The sequence below is a fragment of the Carettochelys insculpta genome, chromosome 2 (genome assembly GCF_033958435.1).
Source record: "Carettochelys insculpta isolate YL-2023 chromosome 2, ASM3395843v1, whole genome shotgun sequence".
Taxonomy (NCBI): Eukaryota; Metazoa; Chordata; order Testudines; family Carettochelyidae; genus Carettochelys; species Carettochelys insculpta.
Window position 1 is genome coordinate 6714632 of NC_134138.1, and position 23255 is coordinate 6737886.

At 51.1% G+C, this 23255-nt stretch overlaps 1 protein-coding gene and 1 long non-coding RNA gene across 15 annotated transcripts in view; one reads left to right on the plus strand and one right to left on the minus strand.

Annotated features, from left to right (window-relative positions):
- The first annotated feature begins 507 nt into the window (after positions 1 to 507).
- The window catches only part of LOC142009080 (nicotinate phosphoribosyltransferase-like), a 43494-nt gene continuing 20746 nt past the window's right edge, over positions 508 to 23255 (plus strand). For 10 of the 14 annotated variants that reach the window (XR_012644321.1, XR_012644323.1, XR_012644322.1 and 7 more), the window contains exon 1: positions 525 to 718. Coding sequence is in view for 11 of the 14 variants with exons in the window: in XM_074986563.1 (XP_074842664.1) it covers positions 565 to 718 (154 nt within the window). In the remaining 3 variants the exon portion in view is untranslated. Of the gene's footprint in view, positions 719 to 23255 lie in introns of all 14 variants that reach the window. The other 4 variants (XM_074986556.1, XM_074986557.1, XM_074986561.1 and 1 more) reach the window with 1 other exon arrangement.
- On the minus strand, positions 10804 to 22084 carry LOC142009082 (uncharacterized). Its single transcript, XR_012644324.1, has 3 exons — positions 21513 to 22084; positions 20485 to 20522; positions 10804 to 15306 (listed from the first exon to the last, which is right to left on the minus strand). It is a non-coding gene; the product is annotated as an uncharacterized LOC142009082 (long non-coding RNA).

The following is a 23255-nucleotide window of genomic DNA, read 5'->3' on the forward strand; positions in this document are numbered from 1 at the left end:
GCAGTATGCCTGACTCACCCCCACAAGCCCCGCTACCTCCTAGCTGTCAATTTCCCCCACTGTGCCCAGTGTTTTGGTGAGGGGGCCACAACAACAGTGCCTGCACTGTTCCAACCTCAAAGCACGCACAAGCAAGGCAGGAGCCTTGCATCTGAAACGTTTGAAGGAGAAATCTCAGCAAAACCCGGCCCCCAGCGATCTGAGCAGCCTTAGGGGAGTGTGGGGCCCCACAGGGGTGGGCGCAGGGGGCTGTGCAGTCCTACAGCAGGCCGGCGGGAAGAGAGGCCGGAGCTGCGCTGGGGAGAGGTACCCAAGCCCGTGCCCCACGTCTCGCCGAAGGACCCGACCCTCGCCCCTGGGGCTCGCTCAGGTGGCAGACCCCTCCCCGACTACAACTCCCAGGCGCCCTTGCGGGTGGCGGAGGCTCCCATTGGCTGGCGGCGCCTCCTTTGCCCCCACGTGACGCTACATTTGGCTCCCGTCCCGGGCGGACACGTGAGAGCTGCGATGGAGCCGGGGCGGCGGGGCTCGCTGGCGCTGCTCACGGACCTCTACCAGTTCACCATGGCCTATGGCTACTGGCGGGCCGGGCGGCAGCGGGAGCCGGCCGAGTTCGAGCTCTTCTTCCGCCGCTGCCCCTTCCAGGGGGGCTTCGTCGTGGGCGCGGGGCTGGGCGAGTGCCTGGCCTTCCTGCGGGGCTTCCGCCTGCGCGGCCCGGGTAGGGAGCGCGGGGGCAGTGCTGGGGCGTGAGGGGGAGCCTGAGGGGCAGGGCTAGGGGATGTGGGGGCAGGGACTATTTCCCGGGAGCTGGGGGGTAGAGGGCATGTGGGGAGCAGGGGGCTGAGTCAGGGGGCAGTGTTATGAAGGAATATGGGTGCAGGCAGGGGCCCGGTGTGGGCAGTGCTGGGGAATGTGGGCAGGGGTCTTGGGAGGCAGAGGGCAGTGCCAGGAAGCCTGGGAGGAGTGCTAGGGAATGTGGGCACAGCAAGTGGGGGACAGGAGCAGTGCTAGAGAAGGTGGATGCAGAAGGTAGTGGTAGGGACCACTGGGGAGAGTGGGGAAGGCAGCCAGGGCTGGGGTTAATGCCGCAGAGCAGGAGGGGTTGAGCTGGTGCTAGGTTTTACAGCTTTGGGCCCCAAACAGCTTAAGGTACCAATCTATTTGGTTTTCTAATGTGGGGAACAGGGCTCTCACCCCGCAAAAAATTCCTGCTTTAGGACCCTCAGTGGACGAGCACTGCCTCTTACTACGGACCTGGGGCATGGCGAGGCAGCAGGCAGTGCCAGGGAGCATTAGGAGCAGTGGGGGAGGGGAGATAGTGCAGGAAACCCTTAGAGGCTGGACCTCAGGTCCTGGGAACAGTAGGGGCAGAGCCAGGTGGCATGCAGGCCTGGGGTCAGTGCCAAAGAGCAATGGGCTCAGGCCTGGGGACATTAGAGCAGGCAGAGGGTGGGTGACTCAGGAAAATGATAGGAGCGGGGTGGCAGTGCCAGGGAATTGGTGCTAGGGGAAATGCCCAGGACAGGATTTCCCATATCTGTGGGCTGGATTACAGACTCCCTGGGCTTCCACCTGTGTGGAGTGAGCCGCTGTCAGATCTCGTGTTCTGCTCTTGCCCAAGACTGGGAGGAGGGCGTTACTAGAGATACTTTACCACGTGTCTGAGCGTTGCTTGCCCAGGCAGCGGAGGAGCATGGGGCCAGTTGTCCAGATTTCTAGGTTAAGGTCATTCTTCACTCCCTGTTGTGTCTCAGTGCCACCCTGTGAGCTGCATCTTCCCTGACCCTGAGGCCAGGTCTGCCCTGTGGCAGAGCTGTGGTGTGTAGCTTTGCTGGCATGATTGCATAGGCAGTTTTTCTGTCCGTGTCAGAACACCATCTCCCTGGGTGACAGTAACCAAGCTGGCAGAAGCAGCAAAGCTGTGTTGGTCAGGAGCATGGATTTTTCACACCCCAGAGCATCATGCCTCTAGATGCAAATGCCGTGTTCTAACCACTGGGTCCCAATCTGTCGGTCCCTTCTCCCTCTGCCTCCAAGCTATAGTGTGAGTATCACAGTAGTGCCAGGCCAAGGGCTCGTTACAGAGATCTCCTAGTGAGCATGTGTCAAGTCCCTGTTTCTGTAACACCACAGCATGGTGTGGGATGAGATAAACAGGAAAAAGATGAGAGGATTAAATCTTAGCTTAGTTCCTACCCATAGCAAATTTCTCATCATCAGCATCGGGGCGGGGGGGCATGGAGTCTGCTCAATGAATAACCAATCAGCAGCTGAAGTGATAGTTTTGAGTATTTCTGTGGCTTGGGTTATCTCGCTTGTTAAATGTTATCTCAGCTCGCAGCTTTCACCTCCTGGGCAACTTCCTCTCCTGCTGCTGCCCTGAATCAAGGGACTTCACAAATAAATAGCTGATTTATTTTCTTTTAGGCTTGTGAAATTTTTCCCCAAATCTTCTCCTAATTCATCTTTCCTGGCCACTCTCTCTCATCTGAACCAACACACGTTCCTCTTTGCAAAGTCACAATAAAAACAGTACTTAGAGAACAAAATTTCATTCAGGGTTCTTTCCAGTCTTTTCTGTTTTATGCCCTGTAATTCTGGCTCTGGTTTTTTAAGTTCACTGCATTTTAATTTTTTTCCACTTTAAATTCATGCTGGAGGAAACTGCCGTCGGGGCGTTTCTGTGGTTTGCAGTTACTATGCAGCTGTGACTTGGCCTAGTGTCTCCTGTACAACAAGATCTCCATCCCAATGGCCTTTCTGTTCTGCCAGGAATTCATCCGGCCCTATCCCACAAGTCCCAGCTGAGCCGTTACTCTGCTGCTGTTGAGACAGAGGGTTTTCATAGGCACATGAGGCACTGTAAATGCAGTAGAGTGCTGCAACAATCTTTTAGGAGTGGGAAGAAAGTAAATGTCTTTGGCAGAAAAACCCTCTTTCCCCAGACTGGTGTGTTCCCTTGTAAGCTGAGCATTTGGGTGGCCACCCAGGAGATTCAGGGGCTGCCCATCCCATTACCAGTGTCCACTGCCCCCTGCAGCTGGCATGTTTCTGTGGGTGATGCATGTGCCTTGGTGCACGTAATGATTTATCCCACCGATGGATGAAAAAAAAACTAGAGGGAACCCTGACTAGGAATGCTTCCACCAGAGAGTGGTCAGATTCATGTGGACAGAACCCAGGCGCTCCTGAACCTCTCTGTTCCAGTGTCACAGTACGTACCAGGGTCAGCAACCTTTCTGGGACGGAGTGCCAGAATTTGATCTTTTTGACCTCTGTGTGGTCCAGGTGCCAGTGATACTTACCAAGGTCTCTAAGGCCGTGTTTACACTCTGGTGCTATTTCGAGACACTGAGGTATCCCAGAAAAATAGCTCCGCATCTAGGAAACGTGCCTGGTATTTCGGCATCCCTCCACCCCTTGTGAGAGGGGAAAGGGATGCCTCAGAAAGAAAGGTTACTCACCGTAGTAACGGTGGTTCTTCGAGATGTGTCCCCGTGGGTGCTCCACATTAGGTGTCGGGCTCGCCCGGCGCCGCAGATCGGATCTTCCAAGCAGTTTCTGCCGGACCGCGCATGCGCTGGTGCGCGCCGCTCCCCCGCGCGCTCCCGGCCATGTGCGCGATCCGGTCCCCGCCAGTTCCTTGACCAACCGCCTCGGATGCTCCTGCAAAACACTAAACAGAGATCCGGAGCGGGGAGGATGGGCGGGTAGTGGAGCACCCACGGGGACACATCTCGAAGAACCACCGTTACTACGGTGAGTAACCTTTCTTTCTTCTTCGAGTGTCCCCGTGGGTGCTCCACATTAGGTGACTACCCAGCAGTAACCCAAGATAGGAGGTGGGTAATCGGATTATGTGCAGCTTGTCCCCGAGAGGACCGCTGCCAAGAGACGGGTATCCTCTTGGAATACCCTGTGAAGGGCGTAATGTTTGGCGAAGGTGTCACAGGATGACCAGGTCGCCACTCTGCAAATGTCTTTTAGCGCAACGCCCTTGAAAAAAGACTGTTGATGCTGCCACCGCCCTAGTGGAATGAGCCCTGGGCGTGGCCAGTAAAGGAGTCTTTTTGAGTTTGTAGCACATTTTTATGCAAGATACGATGTGCTTAGAGATTCTCTGCGAAGAGAGACATTCTCCTTTTGATTTGGGAGCGATAGAGACTAGGAGCCTATCCGTTCTCCGGAAGGACTTGGTCCTGTCCATATAGAAAGCTAGCGCCTGCTCACGTCCAGGAGGTGTAGGCGCACCTCTTTGTTAGAGTTATGAGGCTTTGGATAAACAAGGGTAAACAATAGGTTCGTTAGTATGAAACTCAGAAAGAAACTTTAGGAACAAAGGCTGGATGCAGCCGTATGGTTACCGCCTCCTTGGAAAAACAGCGCAGGGCGGCGTTGCCATAACTGCCTCAAGCTCGCTCACCCTGCGAGCTGACGTGATTGCGAGAAGAAAGGTCGTCTTCATCATAAGGAGGCGGAGGGAAACCGTGGCCAAAGGCTCAAACGGTGGTCCCCTTTTCGCATTAAGCACCAGGTCCGAGTTCCACAGAGGTGGAAGCGGTTTCTGAGGGGGGTATAGGCTTACCAGCCCTTTGAGGAACCTGGTAACCATGGGATGGGCGAACACCGTGTGCCCTTCCTCTTCGTGTCTGAACACCAAAATGGCGGCCAGGTGGACCTGAAACGAGGATAGCGAGAGTCCTCCTCTCTTGAGGTCCAGTAAATACTCTAATATCACAGCCATAGGCACCGAAAGGGGGCTAGCTGTTTGGTAGAACACCATGCCGTAAAGCGAGTCCATTTCTGCTTGAAGGTCTTCCTGGTGGAAGTCCTCCTGCTACTTTCTAGGACTTGCTGCACTTCCTCCGTACATGTGCTCTCTAGGGAGCTAAGCCATGGATTAACCACGTTTGTAGTCGCAGGCTTTGGGGGTGCGGATGCACTATGGACCCCTGGGCTTGCGTGAGCAGATCCCGCGCCACCGGAGGGGACCTCAGTGGCCGGTCCGACATGCGCAGGAATAGGGGGAACCATTGCTGTCGATCCCACGTTGGGACTATCGGGATCATTCAGGTTCCTTCCCTCCTGGCTTTCTGCAACACTTTGTGGATGAGCACTGTGGGAGGGAAAGCGTAAAGCAGGGGGCCCCTCCATGAGATCGCGAAGGCATCCCTCAGGGACCCCCGTCCCAGTCCTGCCCTGGAGCAGAATTGTGGGCACTTCTTGTTGTGCTGAGTAGCAAACAGGGTCTATCTGGGGAAAAACCCCATGCGTGGAAAAATCGGTTGCAGCAGATCGGGACGGATCTGCCACTCGTGCGTGAGTGCGAAACGCCTGCTCAGCTGGTCTGCCTTCACATTGCGAGCGCCTGGTAAGTACGAGGCTTTCAAGGTTACATTGTTGGCGATGCAGCAGTTCCACAACCGGACTGTTTCTACACATAAGGCACGGGACCGAGCTCCTCCTTGCCGATTTATATAAAACATGGTGGAGGTATCGTCTGTACTGATCCCGACTACCTTGCCTTTCAGTTGGTCTCGAAAGTGTCTGCAGGCGTTGAACACTGCTTTGAGCTCCAGTATATTTGTGTGCAGTGACTGCTCCATAGAGGACCACAGCCCTTGCGTCACCTCTTCGCCCATGTGTGCTCCCCACCCTATGAGGGGGGCATCTGTAGTAAGAAAAACCAATACGTGTGGTTGGTGGAAGGGTACCCTTGTTAGCAGGTTCTCTGGGTTTACCCACCATTGCAGGGATTTGCGCACCTCCGTTGTGGGCGACGCCATCCTGTGAACAGTGTGTGCTGCCGGTTTGTATACGCTCGCCAGCCAATGCTGCATGCTGCGCATGTGTAACCTGGCGTTCTGTTGTACGAAACGTTGCTGCTGCCATGTGGCCCAGCGGCTGTAAGCACGTCAGAACCGGCACCATAGGGCTGAAGGTGAAGCCTTGCGCGAGGGAGCCGATGGCCCGAAAGCGAGTCTCTGGTAGATACGCCCTCGCTGTAATAGAATTTATGCGTGCCCCTACGAACTCTATGTCCTGTGTGGGGTCTGTCTTTGGTTTTGTCAGATTGATAAGCAGGCCGAGCGAAGAGAACGTGCCTGCTGTGACACATATTATGCGTAGTACCTCCTCCTTTGAGGCCCCTTTGAGTAGGCAGTCATTCAGATACTGGAATATAAATACCCCCTGTCTGTGCAGGTAGGCTGACACCACTGCCAAGGTCTTGGTGAAGACTCTGGGGGCTGAGGAGAGCCCAAACGGTAGGACCTTGTAAGTCGAGGGCTGCGAACCAATCTCCATCGTCTAGTGCCGTAAGGATGGAGGCGTTTGTGATCATCCGAAAACGTTGCTTGCGCAGGTACCGGTGAGGCCTCGAAAATCTAAGATGGACCTCCCCGTGAGGAAGTACCTCGAGTAGAACCCTCTCCCTTGCAGTTGCTCCGGCACTCTTTCCACTGCCCCTACGAGCATGAGATGGTCTACCTCCTGCTTGAGCCTCGCTACATGGGAGGTCTCCTGGAGGTGGGGCCCCGGGTGGAGGTCATGGCGGTGGGAGCAACTGGGAGGGGATGGCGTACCCCGTGGCTATGATCTCCAGCACCCATGTGTCTGTGGTGATCCTTTGCCACTGGTTATAAAATGGTCGGATGATGGCCTTGAGCACTGGTTTCGTGCCCTCTGGAAGCGAGTCCATGAGGGAGGTCAACCTAATGTGGTTGTTGAAATTATGGTTCGCTAGATGCGCTGCGTAATTTGCCATTGGCAACAGTAGCGTGGAGGAGGAGTAGACCTTTCTGCCCAACAGCTCTAGCTTTTTGGCATGTTTGTTTATTCCCCCACGTTGCGACGACTCCGCCACCAAAGAATTTGGTTGTGGGTGGCTGAACAGGAACTCCATGCCCTTCGTGGGCACGAAGTATTTTTTTTTTTTTTTTTTTTTTTTTTTCGCTCTTTTGTGGACAGGCGGAATAGTCGCGGGAGTCTGCCATATCATAGTGGCAGGCTCCAAGATTGCGTCATCAGCGGTATTGCTATTTTGGAGGAGGCCGGAGGTCTCAGATTTTTGAGGAGCTTATGGTGTTGCTCTTGCACCTTTGCTGTCTGGAAGCCTTGCGTGAAGGCCACCCTCGTAAAACAGCTCTTGGAACTGTTTGAGATCGTCCGGAGGATGGACGCCCCCCGGGGCCGTAGCCTCATCCGGGGAGGAAAGCGAGGAACCGCTGGGGTACGTCTTTCTGGACCCTTCCGGTTCCTGCTGATGATGGTACACCCTCTCACTAGAGGTGTGCGAGGAAAAATCTCGGGGTTCCATAACCAGTCCCCCCTGAGATGCTTAAGTCTCTGTCCCCGGTCACAATTGCCCTTGGGGGTACGAGATCGTTCGTAGGGATCTTTCCCTAGGAGATTGCCGATGGTGTCTATGCCCTGCGTGGTAGGGGCGACCACGGCAGTATAAGCACTGGTCTTGGGAAGGTGACCTAGACCACTCCCTTGGTGCATACCCTTTGCGTCTGGGGGAGGGAGACCGTCGAGACCCTGGAGAGAGCGACTTTGCCTAATAGTCCAGCGGTTCAAATCCCAGGAAGGGTGGAGGTGGTCCCAGCCAGGGTGAGGCTGGTTGCAGAAATGGAGAAGGGGGCTCTGGGTAGGCCAAGGAGGGGGGGGACCCCTGCCTTCTAGTTGGAGTCTGCAACATAGCGGAGGGCTGTGAGAAAGCAACTACACAGCCCTGTGCGGAGAGGGGCTGCAATGCCTCCTCTTGTGTGCAGTCTTCCCCCTCCCTTGAGGAGGTAACTCCGCCCCTGACATACAGGGGATCCCGGCCACGTCCGCACCGAGCTCGGCACACTCGAAGTCGGTGCCGCATGTGCGGTGTCCTTCGGTGCCGGCAGGCTGCGTGCCTGCGCGCTCTGCACCGCCGGTTTTCCGGGGGTAGGTGGTACCGGCGCTTGTTTAGCCGCCGCCCTGCCTGCGGTGCGGGGCGGCTGGCTGATTATCGAAGGGTGAGCCGCTTGCACGTGGCTCTCCGTGCCGCCGCCGATCAGCTGTTGCTGCGGCTGGGGGCTGCTCGCTCCTCCCGTCCCGCTCGTTGTTGCTGCCGGCAGGGATCGGGCTGGGGGGCATACAGGGCATTCTGGCGTCCGCACCGAGCTCGGCACGCTCAAGGGCGGTGCCGCACGTGCGGTGTCCTCCAGTGCCGGCAGGCTACGTGCCTGCGCGCTCTGCACCGCCGGTTCCCCAGGGGTCGGTGCCGCTGCCTGCGGCGCCGCTGGTACCAGCGCTTGTTTAGCCGCCGCCCTGCCTGCGGTGCGGGGCGGCTGGCTGATTATCGGAGGCTGAGCTGCTTCCACGTGGCTCTCCGTGCCGCCGCCGATCAGCTGTTGCTGCGGCTGGGGGCTGCTCGCTCCTCCCGTCCCGCTCGCTGTTGCTGCCGGCAGGGATCGGGCTGGGGAGCATACAGGGGATTCCGGCCCCGTCTGCACCGAGCTCGGCACGCTCGAGGGCGATGCCGCATGTGCGGTGTCCTCCGGTGCCGGCAGGCTGCGTGCCTGCGCGCTCTGCACCGCCGGTTCCCCGGGGGTCGGTGCCGCTGCCTGCGGTGCCGCCAGTACCGGCGTTTGCTTAGCCGCCGCCCTGCCTGCGGTGCGGGGCGGCTGGCTGAGTATTGGAGGCTGAGCCGCTTCCACGTGGCTCTCCGTGCCGCCGCCGATCAGCTGTTGCTGCGGCTGGGGGCTGCTTGCTCCTCCCGTCCCGCTCGCTGTTGCTGCCGGCAGGGATCGGGCTGGAGATACTTTCCTCCGTTTCTGCGCTGATGGGGTGAGGGAGGCAGCTTTCCTTTTAAGGGCCCCGGAGGGTCCCTCCTGCTGCGGCCGCTCCGGCACTTCTGGCTGGAGGGCCTTGTCAAGAAGCAGCATTTTTTTTTTTTTTTTTTTTTTTTTAAAGCCTGAAGAGGACATTTTTGGTGAGTCTTTGTGTTTTTAAGTGGGTACTTAGCACCTTCTTTGTGCCGTTTTCCCCGTCCGATGGTCTGCCTTAGCCGGAGGGCTGATAGCCCTAGCTCCTGGCCTCCGGCGCTTGTTACTGGGACTGGCTGAGCTGTCCCTCTCCTAGCTTGTTCGTTGTTGTTTTTTTTTTTTTTTTTTTTTTACAAAATAGCAAACGGCAAGCTTATAGTAGCCTAAGTGCCTGAAAAAACTTTAAGAAAAAACAGATAAAGCCATTGAATACACTACTTGGCCTTAGCCTAGTTGGATTCCGTCTGCAGCCGACGGCGGTTAAGAGGAACTGGCGGGGACCGGATCGCGCACATGGCCGGGAGCGCGCGGGGGAGCGGCGCGCACCGGCGCATGCGCGGTCCGGCAGAAACTGCTTGGAAGATCCGATCTGCGGCGCCGGGCGAGCCCGACACCTAATGTGGAGCACCCACGGGGACACTCGAAGAAGAAGAGTGAATTGTGCATCTTATTTTGAGTTCAGGGCACTGTGTAGATCTAGCCGAACTGCCCTGCTGCTGGTGAGAGGCTGGGAAGGGAGCCAGGTTGAGCAAAGACAGCTGGGCTCATCTGGAGCACGCATGTGGTGCTCATACGGGCGAGAGGAACAGTCTCTTGAGTAGGCTGTGCTGTAGGGGGCCCACTCAAGGAGCGCCGCCACGGGACAGGGAGCCCCTCTGCTGCTGCCCTGGGAAGGGAGGAGTGTGGCTTCAGAGCTCCCCGCTCAGCCTGAGCGTTGATTTTATGCCGAAAACTGCCACTCCCAACACAGAATTGGAGCCAAGTCCCTCAGCACCAAAACTGCGCTTGACTGCTTCACGCAGACAGTGGAGGAGAGGTGAGCTAGCCAGGCAAGCGACCAGAGCACATGGGGCTTCACCCAGGATTGGTCCATCCTGACCCCCTGCCCACCTCTCCCCCAGGGCCATCCCTACGCAGATGCAGAATACGCAGCTGTGGAAGATGCTCCAAAATTTGGGGGCAGCTCCTAGACAGCAGGTAAGAGCATCCTGACCTGCTTCTACCTGCTGTCCTGGTGGTTCCCCCCTGGCTGCAGGCTGCTTGAGGCAGACACCCTGCTCTCTGGGAGTCAGAGCCACCAAACCTCTGCAGCAAATTTAATCCCCTCCTGGCTGGGCACGACCAAGTGAGGTGCCGTGGGGAGGGGTTGGAGGGAACATGGAGGGCACAGAGCTGGGGTGGGAGCCAGTCCCACCTGGGTTGCTCAGAGAAACCCCAGCCCTGTGCTTGGCCTGAGGATGCTCCACTCCATGTGGGTCGGCTGCTGTGAATTACTGCAATGGTCCACGCAGGAGCTTGAGAAGTGGGCTGGATACAGGTCAGCTGCCAAAAGCTTGTAGCACAGGGCCAACACCAGTTGTGGGCCACACAGCATCATCTTCCCCATGCCAGCAGCATAGCTCCCCCATGCCCCCGCCAGCATAGTGCCCAGTGCTGTTACCCCTTCAGTGACTGTTTGCCACCGGTGCATTGTCTCCTCCTTAGCCAGGGCACTATTTCAAATGTTGGGGGTGGGGGGGAACGGACTTTGCCCATGATCCCAGGAACTGCTGGGTATTGAGGATGTGAGTCATGTATGAATAAATTTGAATATTGATTAGGCCAAGTCAATCACACCAGAGCAATGGACTGGACTAAAACTGAGTCCTTACCAATGCTCCCAGGATTTTACCCCTCGACCCTGCTCGCCGTCTACGGTGGGTCTAATCACAACGGGGTTTCACGGTGTGTGAACTGCGCTGCTGCAGTGTTTACACCCAAGGAAGAAAATACAAACAAGATGTCAGGTTCAAACAGGGAGACAGGGTTTATTTTAGAACTCAAAAGTATGAATTTTGGTAAGCTAAGTTGCACAAAAGATGTAAGCCCTTGTTTTTGTGGAATAGGCACAGGATTTGAATACTATGGCTTATAGCCTTAAACAATAGGTAACTGCTGTAACAGCACTGCTATCTAATCCCTCAGCTACTTACTGTGCTTCCGGGACGGACCGTGCAGCCTTCGATGCGTGCTGTAAAATGGAAAGATTAGCTTCAGAGCTGAATTGTATTTATTTATTTATCCCTGGATCTTCCTGAGGTTCACCAGGTTGCTCAACCCTTGGCCGACTACTGCGGGGAGCAGATCTTACTTAGAAAAAAGAATTTGCCTGCGCTAAGCTAGGTCAATTCTCTAGTTAAATGGGTTGCCCTGCTGGCCAAGCAGGGGAGAGCCCAGTATATGCGGGGTTTCCTTCTGAGAGGTTTTCCCCTTAGTTAAGTGGAGGGGTTTTCCTAGTTAAAGGTTATTCCCTCAAAAAATGGTACTGTCTATTTTGACCACCTTGTTATGGTAGCCCTTTATTGCACACCTGCATTACCCTTGAAGGGTTACTAAGGACACCAGGGTTTTCTCTTTATAGGGTTATCCCTGACCGCTCTACCCTCCTAAATAGGGGGGAGTTTATAGCTCTGGATTATAACAAAGCAGTTTACCTAACTACCCTCCTGTGTGCATGCAATAGTTTTAAGCTAGACCAATAGCATTGGCCTCCTGTGCCTTTACAGAAGGACAAGGAATACAAAATATAAGGCGCAGATTATGGACTTGGGGAAGTCCCAATCCACCCTCTATTACAAAGCTATATAAAAACATTAACTGCTCACCTAATTATTTTAACCCTAAACCCAGACCATAAATACCTCCTTATTCCTGCTCTGTGATCCAGGCGCTGGGCCTGTAGTTCTCTTCGAGCTAAGAAGTTATGACCCTCACGGCACGCTTGTACGGCAGCCGCGTCAGGTCAGATAGTAAAGGAGGGAGGAAAAGAGAACCAGGAGGAAAAACCGGCTTGGTTAACAAAAACCTCCTGTGTTTTTAGGAACGACCGTGATATTTCAGACACCGGCCTGACCTAAGGTCGGTGACTGGAAGGGCAGGGTCGCTGCTGCGGTTTCCCCGTGCAGGACACCGTTGTTGGTGCAGTCTGCCAGGCAAACCCTCCGGATAAAAGAACCGGAGCCTTACTAGTGATTTAGCTCTATGGAGACTGGAGCTCTTCTGGTCTTCAGGCTGGAGCTCTTCTGGTCTTCGACGGCCCACGGCGGCTAGAGAGCGATGACTGACACGCAGGTCAGCTTCGGCTCTTCTGCCAGCGATGTTCAGCTACAGGCTCAGTCCAGCTCTTAGCTCAGTCCTTCTTCGTAGTCTTCTTTCTTCTTCCGCTCTCCTCCGAGGTCTGGTCCGGAATGCCCCAAGCAGGGCACCGTTGTTTGGGCGGTGCGGTCTGCCAGGCAAACCCTCTGGATAAAAGAACCAGAGCCTTACTAGTGATTTAGCTCTATGGAGACTGGAGCTCTTCTGGTCTTCAGGCTGGAGCTCTTCTGTTCTTCGACGGCCCACGGCGGCTAGAGAGCGATGACTGACACGCAGGTCAGCTTCGGCTCTTCTGCCAGCGATGTTCAGCTACAGGCTCAGTCCAGCTCTTAGCTCAGTCCTTCTTCGTAGTCTTCTTTCTTCTTCCGCTCTCCTCCGAGGTCTGGTCCGGAATGCCCCAAGCAGGGCACCGTTGTTTGGGCGGTGCGGTCTGCCAGGCAAACCCTCTGGATAAAAGAACCAGAGCCTTACTAGTGATTTAGCTCTATGGAGACTGGAGCTCTTCTGGTCTTCAGGCTGGAGCTCTTCTGTTCTTCGACGGCCCACGGCGGCTAGAGAGCGATGACTGACACGCAGGTCAGCTTCGGCTCTTCTGCCAGCGATGTTCGGCTACAGGCTCAGTCCTTCTTTGTAGTCTTCTTTCTTCTTCTGCTCTCCTCCGAGGTCTGGTCCGGAATGCCCCAAGCAGGGCTGCTCTCCTGAATATATGCAGCCTGGGTGGACCTGTTTGACAACCTGCCTGCTAGGTCCTCCTCAGTGCCACAATGTATCAAAGGGGCATTTGACTATTACATATGTATGAGGATTCTAAAGTAACCAATCAGTTTGAGACTTTTCAAACCATAACTTCATACATATTCATAGCCCGCCGAATATTAATTGCAACTGTCATTCTCCGGCGGCCATTTTGTGTTTCTAAAACTCCATTTTAACACTGAATATGGTTTTCAATTTATCTAATTTTGATGTGGTTTGTGGGGGAAATATGTCACCACTGCTGGTAAAGCAGATTATAAGTTTAAAATGCTTAGCTTAAGAGCTATTTGGTCAGGATGCAGGGCAACCATACAGACACCACAGCTCATGGACAGGGACATATAAATCACCTCAGGAGGGGATTTTTCTACATGCCCCCGTGGCCATGGCCAGGAGCTGCATGATGACTGCCTCCACTTAGGTACTACCCATGGTGCCCCAGGTACGATCACACTGACCAGTGGACTCACTCATCCCGTACTTCCCCTGCAAGAACTCAGGAACGGGCACCAACCGTCCTGGAACCCGCAGTGGGAGACAGGTACAGTGACCCCAGCAAGCCAGTGCCACCCATCCTGGGCCACCTACGGTCCATCCTAAGCCCAAACGATGGTTTGATGTTAGAGGATATGGACACAACCGGGACCACATAACAGGACGCGCGGACACAACACTCACCCCACGTTAGGGATATTGCGCCATGCCCCCGTGACCCTGACAGAGGCGGAGCGGTTCACTCCTTACCCAATCATCCAGCCTATAAGCTAAGACTTAATAGTTAAACAACTATGTGTCAAATTAGACAACTATAGTTCCCGCACAAAGCACATTTACATTTATTCTTTAGGCTTGTTTCATTACCCTGACCTAAAGTCGGCTACACATGCTAACACAAGTTTCACAACAAGGTATATAATCAGAGTTGCTATTATAATCATAAAAAATAAAGCAATTCCCTTAAATATTTGGGTACCCACATATCCCAGTTTGTCAGTGACCCATGACCACAGGTCCCACACAGGTGGTGCCGGCAGAACATAGGCCACACGCATTATATGGTCTGCTCTCTTAAAAACCTTATTTGCATTATCTGGAATGTATACACAGCACTGTTCCAAAAACCGCAGACACCTCCCTTGTCCGCGAGGATCGTATCTAATGCTATTCGATTTTGGATCACAGCCTGACGGATCTGATGTTGTTCATCAGCTAACTCCTTGAGGGATTGCCCTGTTTCATTGGCCACAACCTCTAAGACTGACTGTAGTCTGAGGACTGCTCCACCAACTCTTGCAATACCAACTGGTGGTAATAGGGCCCAGCCTATCGTTTCCTGCATAGTTAGAGGCTTTCTGTTTTTTATATCTTGTTGTGCTTGCTCCAAATCTCTTTCGCCTAGCTAAGGGGCTCCGACCCCAAAATGTCTTTTTATGATGTTTAGGCTTAGGGATGACATCCTGAGAAAAGGATTCATCAGACACTACTTCGTCGTCCTCCTGGTCACTTGTACCGGGGACTCCATTGGTTTCAACCTCAAAATCAAAATTTATCCCTAAAGCGTAGGGAAAAGCGTTACCTATACCCCCCTGCGGTAAGGTTTTGTGGATGTGCAGGGAAGGCAACAGGTAGGCCAAATAGCAGGAACCATGCCAATATGCTGGGAGTGCCTTATATGCTTTGTCACCGCACACCCAGTAATGGCCGGTGATAGCATAGAGCGGCTGGTTGCAGCTTCCCTTACCCTGTTGAAGGTTGGATTGTAACGAAGCCGCAGCTCCTTGATAGTAACCAGAGAAAGGCCATAGGGCTCCCCCTGAAGGTGTACACTTCCAGAGCACAGAACTGTTTGTTCGTGCACAATTTTTTTCCCCCGGTCGTTGTTTTCAGACCAGTATGACTTAACATGTGGGAAATACACGGCTCCCCAAGATTGTGGGAGTGCCATACCCTTACTTAAAATATAGGTTCCACATTTGCTTTTGCCAACAAAAACATCTTTGTGCTCTTTAAACTGCCATTTTGCGCGTGATTCAGATGTGCCGGGTACCTTAACTACCTTCCGCTCACACAAATTAGAACCATTACACACAAAACACCAAAGTCCCTGTTTTTTTCCACTACCAAATAGTCAGGACGTTTGGCTTGTACTCCTTCCCAAGTGGTCTTCCTCTGACCAATACATTTTTGTCATGTTTTGAGTGGTCAGAGGAATAGGTATCATGGGAATTCCAACTCTGCTGGTAGCAGGGAAGACACTGCATATCCAGCAGTCGGTTTTGTTTAGAGCTTTTGCCACCAAGGTTGCGGTTCTAATAAATGCATTGCTTTCCCAGTTTTGTAGTTTACCATTTACTACACAGGTCACGGCCAGTAGTAACAGCAGCATAATGCAAACCTAAAACGAGAAAAATTAACATTATTATTTCATAAAATTATGCAAGCATGAATTGTAGCCTATTCCCTTTTATTCAACCAGTTATGGTGTACCAGCATGTTTTTCGGTGGACCCAAATAATAGGTATTAGGGTATTTCCCGACCTTTTGAATAGTGTTAGCAAAAGGTTTTTCTGCTCCTTCACCGGGAAGTGTTACCCATACTTTTTGGCCTTTGGCATAGACCGGCCGCCAAGGTTCTTTTTGTTTGGGCTGTATGTCCGGCCATCTAGACACCGCCCCATTTATGTTTAACAAGGCGGTGTCTAAATATGCATGCCAGCCCTTATAGTCTGCATTGGGGTTTAACATTTTTAGTTGAGTTTTTAATACCCCAATTTTTCTTTCCACTACCCCATTGCTTTGCGGATGGTAAGGAGTGTGGAAATGCCACCGAGTATTCCATGCCTTCATTTGCTGTTCAACTTCTTTTGAATTGAAGGGAGGTCCACTGTCAGACTGGATCTCGGTAGGTACAGACCAATTGGCTGCACACTTAGACAAAAGCCGAATTATATCTTTGGCTGTCGACTTTTTTGTGGGAACCGCCCAAACTTGACAGGATCCCAAATCAACAACCACTAAAGCTTTTGGGAATAGCTTTGCCCCCGGCAGCGGGCCCATTAGGTCCACCTGCCAGGTGGAACCTGGTTTGAAATAAGCCGGATCTAACGCGCTAACCTGTGACCTTGGCCGATTCATTCTTTTGTTGACATTACAGGTTAAGCAGCCTCTGGCAATCTGTTGCCAGGTTTTATGGGACACATATGGGCTTCCCATCTCTCTTTTCCAGATTTCCTCGCATATGTTTTTGGGCCCCAGTGACCCCATTCTTGGTGGAACCACTGCGCCACATTTAGGCAATTACCAGAGTTGTCTGCCAGACCAACTTCTGGAGCCAAACCATTCTCTTTTTGAAGATGGTGATCTAAGAATTCATGCAAAGGATTGGAGTCTGGTTTATGGGAAGGACAATGGACCAAATACCAGGGTCTTGGCTTTTGTTCGATTCTTTGAAAGATTTGGTCCCAGTGGTGAGAATAAGCAGTGGGTTTTGCCTCTTTGGACAAGACTCTAATTACCTACTCCGAGTCTATTCCTAAGACTGGAGCTTCCAGCTTGTGCTTGTTGTTAGCATGCTGGATTGCATAGAGTATTCCCTTTACTTCTGCCTCTTGAGCAGATATTTTTGATGGCTCCGTCACAATTTTCAAATAGTGACACTTAGAGCAATAAATTCCTGCTTTAGGGTAATGCTTGGTAGACCCATCGCAGAACAGCCAAGGCTCTTGGCTATCTGTTTTTATAACCAATGATTTTGCCTTGTTCTTAACAGGGATAGGAGTGTTAACCAGGGTCCAAGACATCCACGAGGAATGTGCCTCGTAAAGCAACTGTGCCCAAGTGGTGCTTTCTCCCCCAAACTCCAAGGGATACTCTGATTTTAACCACTGCAATGATTTAACCGCTGGTCCCTTTACCGTCCCATGGTAATGGTTCCAAATCCTGGCTTCTTTTAGTGCGAGGAGTACCTTCCCATATGGCCCATAGTTTAGCTGACTAGGCTGCAATTTTTTAACTACACGGCCAACAGGCTGATTTTGTTGGGCAGCTTCTATTGTTATTTGGTCAGGTGTATAATCTATAGTAATGGTTAGAGGTTTTTGCGGATCTATCCGCGCCAAAGGCTGGGGATTTTTTAGAGCCTCCAGGAGCATTTCATATGCTATTTTTTGACCTGGAGTCCATTTTATTTTGTCCCCTTTCTTTAATTTTCTTTGTAGAACGGCTAAGTTTGCAGCCATTTTTATGGGTATTAAAAACCGGTGGTAATTTAAATACCCTAGGCACCTCCTGTAACTGTTTTTTGGTTTCTGGAGGACGTGCAATCCATTCATTTCATTTTTCTTTTTCAATTTCTGTACACCAGTTGGTAGGATTTGTTTTAATCCCTAGGAAGCTAAACTCAGTTTTGGGGGCTAACTGAGACTTTTCCTCATTTATTCTCCAGCCATTTGCTTTTAGCTGGGTAATTACCTCTTGGGTAAGCTGTTTTACAGCGTGTTCCTCTTTCCCCACTATGGCAACGTCATCCACATAATACATCACCTCACAAGTTTGAGGGACAACCACCTTTTCTAGCGTTTTAGCTAGGTGTTGTGTAGCGACTGCTGGTGAGTTTTTATATCCCTGGGGAAGAACCTTCCACCGGAACATCTGCCCATTGAATCGAAAATTTAGGACACCCTGCGGGTCATGCATGGGTACCTGATAAAACATATCTTTGAGGTCCAATGTGCACCCCCCAAAGATAGTTTTTGTTGCTGATAACTTCCTCTATATGTGGTCTGTCCCACTTTACAACGTAGGGTGTTTCAGCAATATGGTCACTGGCCTTACGGTAATCTATGACCATTCTATATTTTTTGTTACTAGGCTCTGAACTGGGTTTTAGAATTCCCCCAGGCGCTACTGATGTATTTGGTTTCATAGATTCTAGCTATTTTATCCTCCTTTGTTAGGTCTTTTAGGAGGGTATTTATAGCTTCTATGGCATCTTTCCCTTTGGTTGGGATTACATTAGATTTCCAATTTTGGGGATTTGTTAACTGAGGTGTGTACACATTTGATACTTTTAGAGCAGTAATCTCCACTGGGAGTGTTGACAAGATGTGCTGCAATTGAAATTCCCGGATGGAGTCCACTCCAATCAGGTTCCGGGCGCCCAATATAGCCCTTCTTGTTTCCCTCTCCCCATCTGGTAGCTTTAAAGTGACTTTTACTAACGGGGCTTCTTTTAGTTCATTTACCCCTTGTACCCACAACTTTGTGTTTGTTGTTTTATGGGTGACGTCAGGGGAAATGACATCTATTTGGGCTCCCGTGTCTATTAGAAATTGGTGGGACTGATCTGTTTCATCTAACAAAGTAATATAAGGTCTGATATCTGTCTCTTGAATATTGTTTTGCTCCACCAGGGCATTGGTTGCATCTTGCCGCTTTTTCTTACGCCCCCGGGAGCGGCACCACCCGAGGACAGTTAGGTGTTTTTTGGCGAGGCGGGGGGCTGGTCGCCTAGGTCCATTGGAGCTATACGACCACCATTCCAGACACCACCCTAACTCTATTGCCTGTTTTTCAAGTTGGGCATCAGATTTGCCCTGCATGTCGGTAAGATCCGTCCCCTTATTAAACAGGTATCTAGCAATAGCCTGCCTATACTTTGTCACAACTGATGCCTCTTCTTCCTCCCCAGACTTTTTTCCCTTTTCCTTCTCCTGTTGGGGAAATTTGGGCTTAAACCTAAACCATGGCTTTTGTTGTCTATTTTGCTCTTGTTTTGAGTACCTGGGCTTAGTGTCCACTGGGCATGCTTGTTTTTTGACATTTTTGTGGTCAGGGTTTTTAATGGGTTTATCATGGTGAAACCCGTCATGTTGGTCCCCCTGTTGGAAGGTTGCTGGCAGCTCTCCCTCTACATCGTAGAGGGCTCCTACCGGTCTCCCTTCTACTGACCGTAGCCAGATTTTTATGGTTGGGGATTTATAAGGGAACCCCAGACGCTCCTGCCTCTATGGCTAGGTTGAAAACTGGTATCGCAGAGTAGTCATAGATATAACAGAAAAAGCTGAGTCGTGGTGCCTGTTCTGTAGTGAGCCCTACCGGTCCTCCCCGCTCTGGCCTCCAGCTGGCCACTGCTACACCAGCTATGGCCCTAATTAGATCCTTGGTGGTAGTAATTGTTCCCTGAGGGAGCGAATATGCTTGCCACGTGGATCTGATTATCAGCAAGGCAAGGCTTGGAACCAGGATGGGCCAGTGCGTGTTGCGGTCTAACTCCGTGGTGGATCCCACGCCACCACGCCAGCTAGTTTCTGGCCAGATAATAGGCTTCTCGCTGATCTACCCATTCCTGACCATATTCTAATACCAGTCTCCCTAACCATACCACGATTGGCTCTTTGTCTTTTCTGCAGGTGTCGTCCATTAAGGACTTCATCTCTGCTTGTGTCCTGCTATCTGTCACTGTGCTATGAACGTTGCCTGCTACATCTGTGACACGTTTTGTCAGTGACAGGGCAAGCTTCAACTTGTTCACTAACATCTTGGGTATCTTGGGTTGGTTTCACTGTGCTGAGGGAGGATGTCTCACTCCCAGCCATACACAGAGTCTTGTCTAGTGTGGACTCCAACCTAGTAAACTTGTTAAGAGTCTCCACTAGACAATTAAGGAGGGTTCCGGCCATAACTTTTGTATCGTAGTTAATTCGGCCGAACAGACCCCTTGTCCCTGCACCTGCTAAGGCCCCTTTCCATTCATTTAAGATGGTGGTCCCCCTAGCTCCAGGCCTAAGCAGAATAGAGGTTTTTAGGATAGAATAATCTATCCTACTTTTCTTTATTATTTCTTTAATTTGTTGCAGAGTCTCTTCAGGAGTCCCTGCTTGGGGCTTCTTAGTAGATTTTACTTTTTGTGGGTCTTTATTGGGTAGAACGTTAGGTTCTGGTGGCAGCTGATCAGGCAAGCCAGCCCAGACCACGTGACCTTTTCTATTGTACTCCTTACGGTCTCACTACCCTCAAATGCAAAGGTATATTCATTTTTGTCTCCCTTTTCTTGGGCATGAAATATTAAGTGGCTCAGTTCTCTGCCTTGAACCTGACCATTCTTCCAGGGGCAACACACAGCATCTGACATCACACATCCTGTCCGTGATACCATATCGAGGATGTGAGTGACGTATGAATAAATTTGAATATTGATTAGGCCAAGTCAATCACACCAGAGCAATGGACTGGACTAAAACTGAGTCCTTACCAATGCTCCCAGGATTTTACCCCTCGACCCTGCTCGCCGTCTACGGTGGGTCTAATCACAACAGGGTTTCACGGTGTGTGAACTGCGCTGCTGCAGTGTTTACACCCAAGGAAGAAAATACAAACAAGATGTCAGGTTCAAACAGGGAGACAGGGTTTATTTTATAACTCAAAAGTATGAATTTTGGTAAGCTAAGTTGCACAAAAGATGTAAGCCCTTGTTTTTGTGGAATAGGCACAGGATTTGAATACTATGGCTTATAGCCTTAAACAATAGGTAACTACTGTAACAGCACTGCTATCTAATCCCTCAGCTACTTACTGTGCTTCCGGGACGGACCGTGCAGCCTTCGATGCGTGCTGTAAAATGGAAAGATTAACTTCAGAGCTGAATTGTATTTATTTATTTATCCCTGGATCTTCCTGAGGTTCACCAGGTTGCTCAACCCTTGGCCGACTACCGCGGGGAGCAGATCTTACTTAGAAAAAAGAATTTGCGCTAAGCTAGGTCAATTCTCTAGTTAAATGGGTTGCCCTGCTGGCCAAGCAGGGGAGAGCCCAGTATATGCGGGGTTTCCTTCTGAGAGGTTTTCCCCTTAGTTAAATGGAGGGGTTTTCCTAGTTAAAGGTTATTCCCTCAAAAAATGGTACTGTCTATTTTGACCACCTTGTTATGGTAGCCCTTTATTGCACACCTGCATTACCCTTGAAGGGTTACTAAGGACACCAGGGTTTTCTCTTTATAGGGTTATCCCTGACCACTCTACCTTCCTAAATAGGGGGGAGCTTATAGCTCTGGATTATTAGAAAGCAGTTTACCTAACTACCCTCCTGTGTGCATGCAATAGTTTTAAGCTAGACCAATAGCATTGGCCTCCTGTGCCTTTACAGAAAGACAAGGAATACAAAATATAAGGTGCAGATCATGGACTTGGGGAAGTCCCAATCCACCCTCTATTACAAAGCTATATAAAAACACTAACTGCTCACCTAATTATTTAACCCTAAACCCAGACCATAAATACCTCCTTATTCCTGCTCTGTGATCCAGGCGCTGGGCCTGTAGTTCTCTTCGAGCTAAGAAGTTATGACCCTCACGGCGCGCTTGTACGGCAGCCGCGTCAGGTCAGATAGTAAAGGAGGGAGGAAAAGAGAACCAGGAGGAAAAACCGGCTTGGTTAACAAAAACCTCCTGTGTTTTTAGGAACAACCCTGATATTTCAGACACTGGCCTGAGCTAAGGTCGGTGACTGGAAAAGTAGGGTCGCTGCTGCAGTTTCCCCATGCAGGGCACCGTTGTTGGTGCAATCTGCCAGGCAAACCCTCCGGATAAAAGAACCAGAGCCTTACTAGTGATTCAGCTCTATGAAGACTGGAGCTCTTCTGGTCTTCGACAGCCCACGGCGGCTAGAGAGCAATGACTGACACGCAGGTCAGCTTCAGCTCTTCTGCCAACGACATTCAACTACAGGCTCAGTCCAGCTCTTGGCTCAGTCCTTCTCTGTAGTCTTCTTTCTTCCTCTGCTCTCCTCTGAAGTCTAGTCTGGAATGCCTCAAGCAGGGCTGCTCTCCTGAATATATACAGCCTGGGTGGACCTGTTTGACAACCTCTGCCTGCTAGGTCCTCCTCAGTGCTACAATGTATCAAAGGGGCATTTGACTATTACATATGTATGAGGATTCTAAAGTAACCAATCAGTTTGAGACTTTTCAAACCATAACTTCATACATATTCATAGCCCGCCGAATATTAATTGCAACTGTCATTCTCCGGCGGCCATTTTGTGTTTCTAAAACTCCATTTTAACACTGAATATGGTTTTCAATTTATCTAATTTTGATGTGGTTTGTGAGGGAAATATGTCACCACTGCTGGTAAAGCAGATTATAAGTTTAAAATGCTTAGCTTAAGAGCTATTTGGTCAGGATGCAGGGCAACCATACAGACACCACAGCTCATGGACAGGGACATATGAATCACCTCAGGAGGGGATTTTTCTACACTGGGCACTTACACTCCAGTTTTCTGGAAGATAATTTAGCAATTTTGCTGACAGAAGCCCTGGATCTAGTTCCTATGTGAAAGAAAAACAAATATTAGACAAGTATCAGAGGGGTCACCTCTTTAGTCTATATCTGCAAAAACAGCCAGAAGTCCTGTGGCACCTTATAGACTAACAGATATATAGGAGCATCAGCTCTCGTGGGCAAAGACCTGCTGCATCAGATCATATATGCTTATGCTTCGACAAATCTTTTAGTTTGTAAGGTGCCCCAGGACTTCTGCTTGTCTTTACAAATACTAGGCCCACTCAGCTCTGCTAACAACGTGTTCAACATCTTGTGGCAAGTCACTTAAGGGAAACTGTGAGATTTAGAATGGTGATATCCATCTTCTTACTTGGTTATTAACTCTGCACTGAGAGAGAGAACCCAGGAGTTCTAAAGGGATCTCTGTCTCAGCTCTGGGAGGGGGGGGGGGGGTCCAGGGGGTTACAACAGGGGCAAATATGTCTAGGTTCTATGTAAGAACATCAGCATGACCACACTGGCTCAGACCAGAGGTCCATCTTGTCCAGCATCCTGTCTTGTGACAGTGGCCAGTGCCAGGTGCCCCAGAGGGAACAAACAGAAGAGGTAATGAGCAAGTGATTCCCAGCCTTTGACAAGCAGAGGTGAAGGACCTGCACAACGTGGTACTGGATCTCTGCCCACAAGGGCTAACAGCTGTTTGGGGACCTGTCCTCCATGAGCTTCTCTAGTTCTCTTTTGAACCTCGATGCGGCGTTCGCCTTCACAGCCTCCTCTGGCAGGGAGTTCTGCGGGTTGGCTGTGAAGAAATACTGTCTTTTGTTCGTTTGTTTTCAAATCTGCTGCCCACCCGCTTCATTGAGTGTCTCCTAGTTCTTGTATCAGAGAGGGAGCCGTGTTAGTCTGTAGCTTCAAGATCAACAAGTCTTGTGGCACCTTATGGACTAACAGCTATTTTGGAGCATGAGCTTTCATGAGCTTCAAGCGGGTCTTTGCCCACGAAAGCTCATGCTCCAAAATATCTGTTAGTCTATAAGGTGCCACAAGAATTCTTGCTGTTCT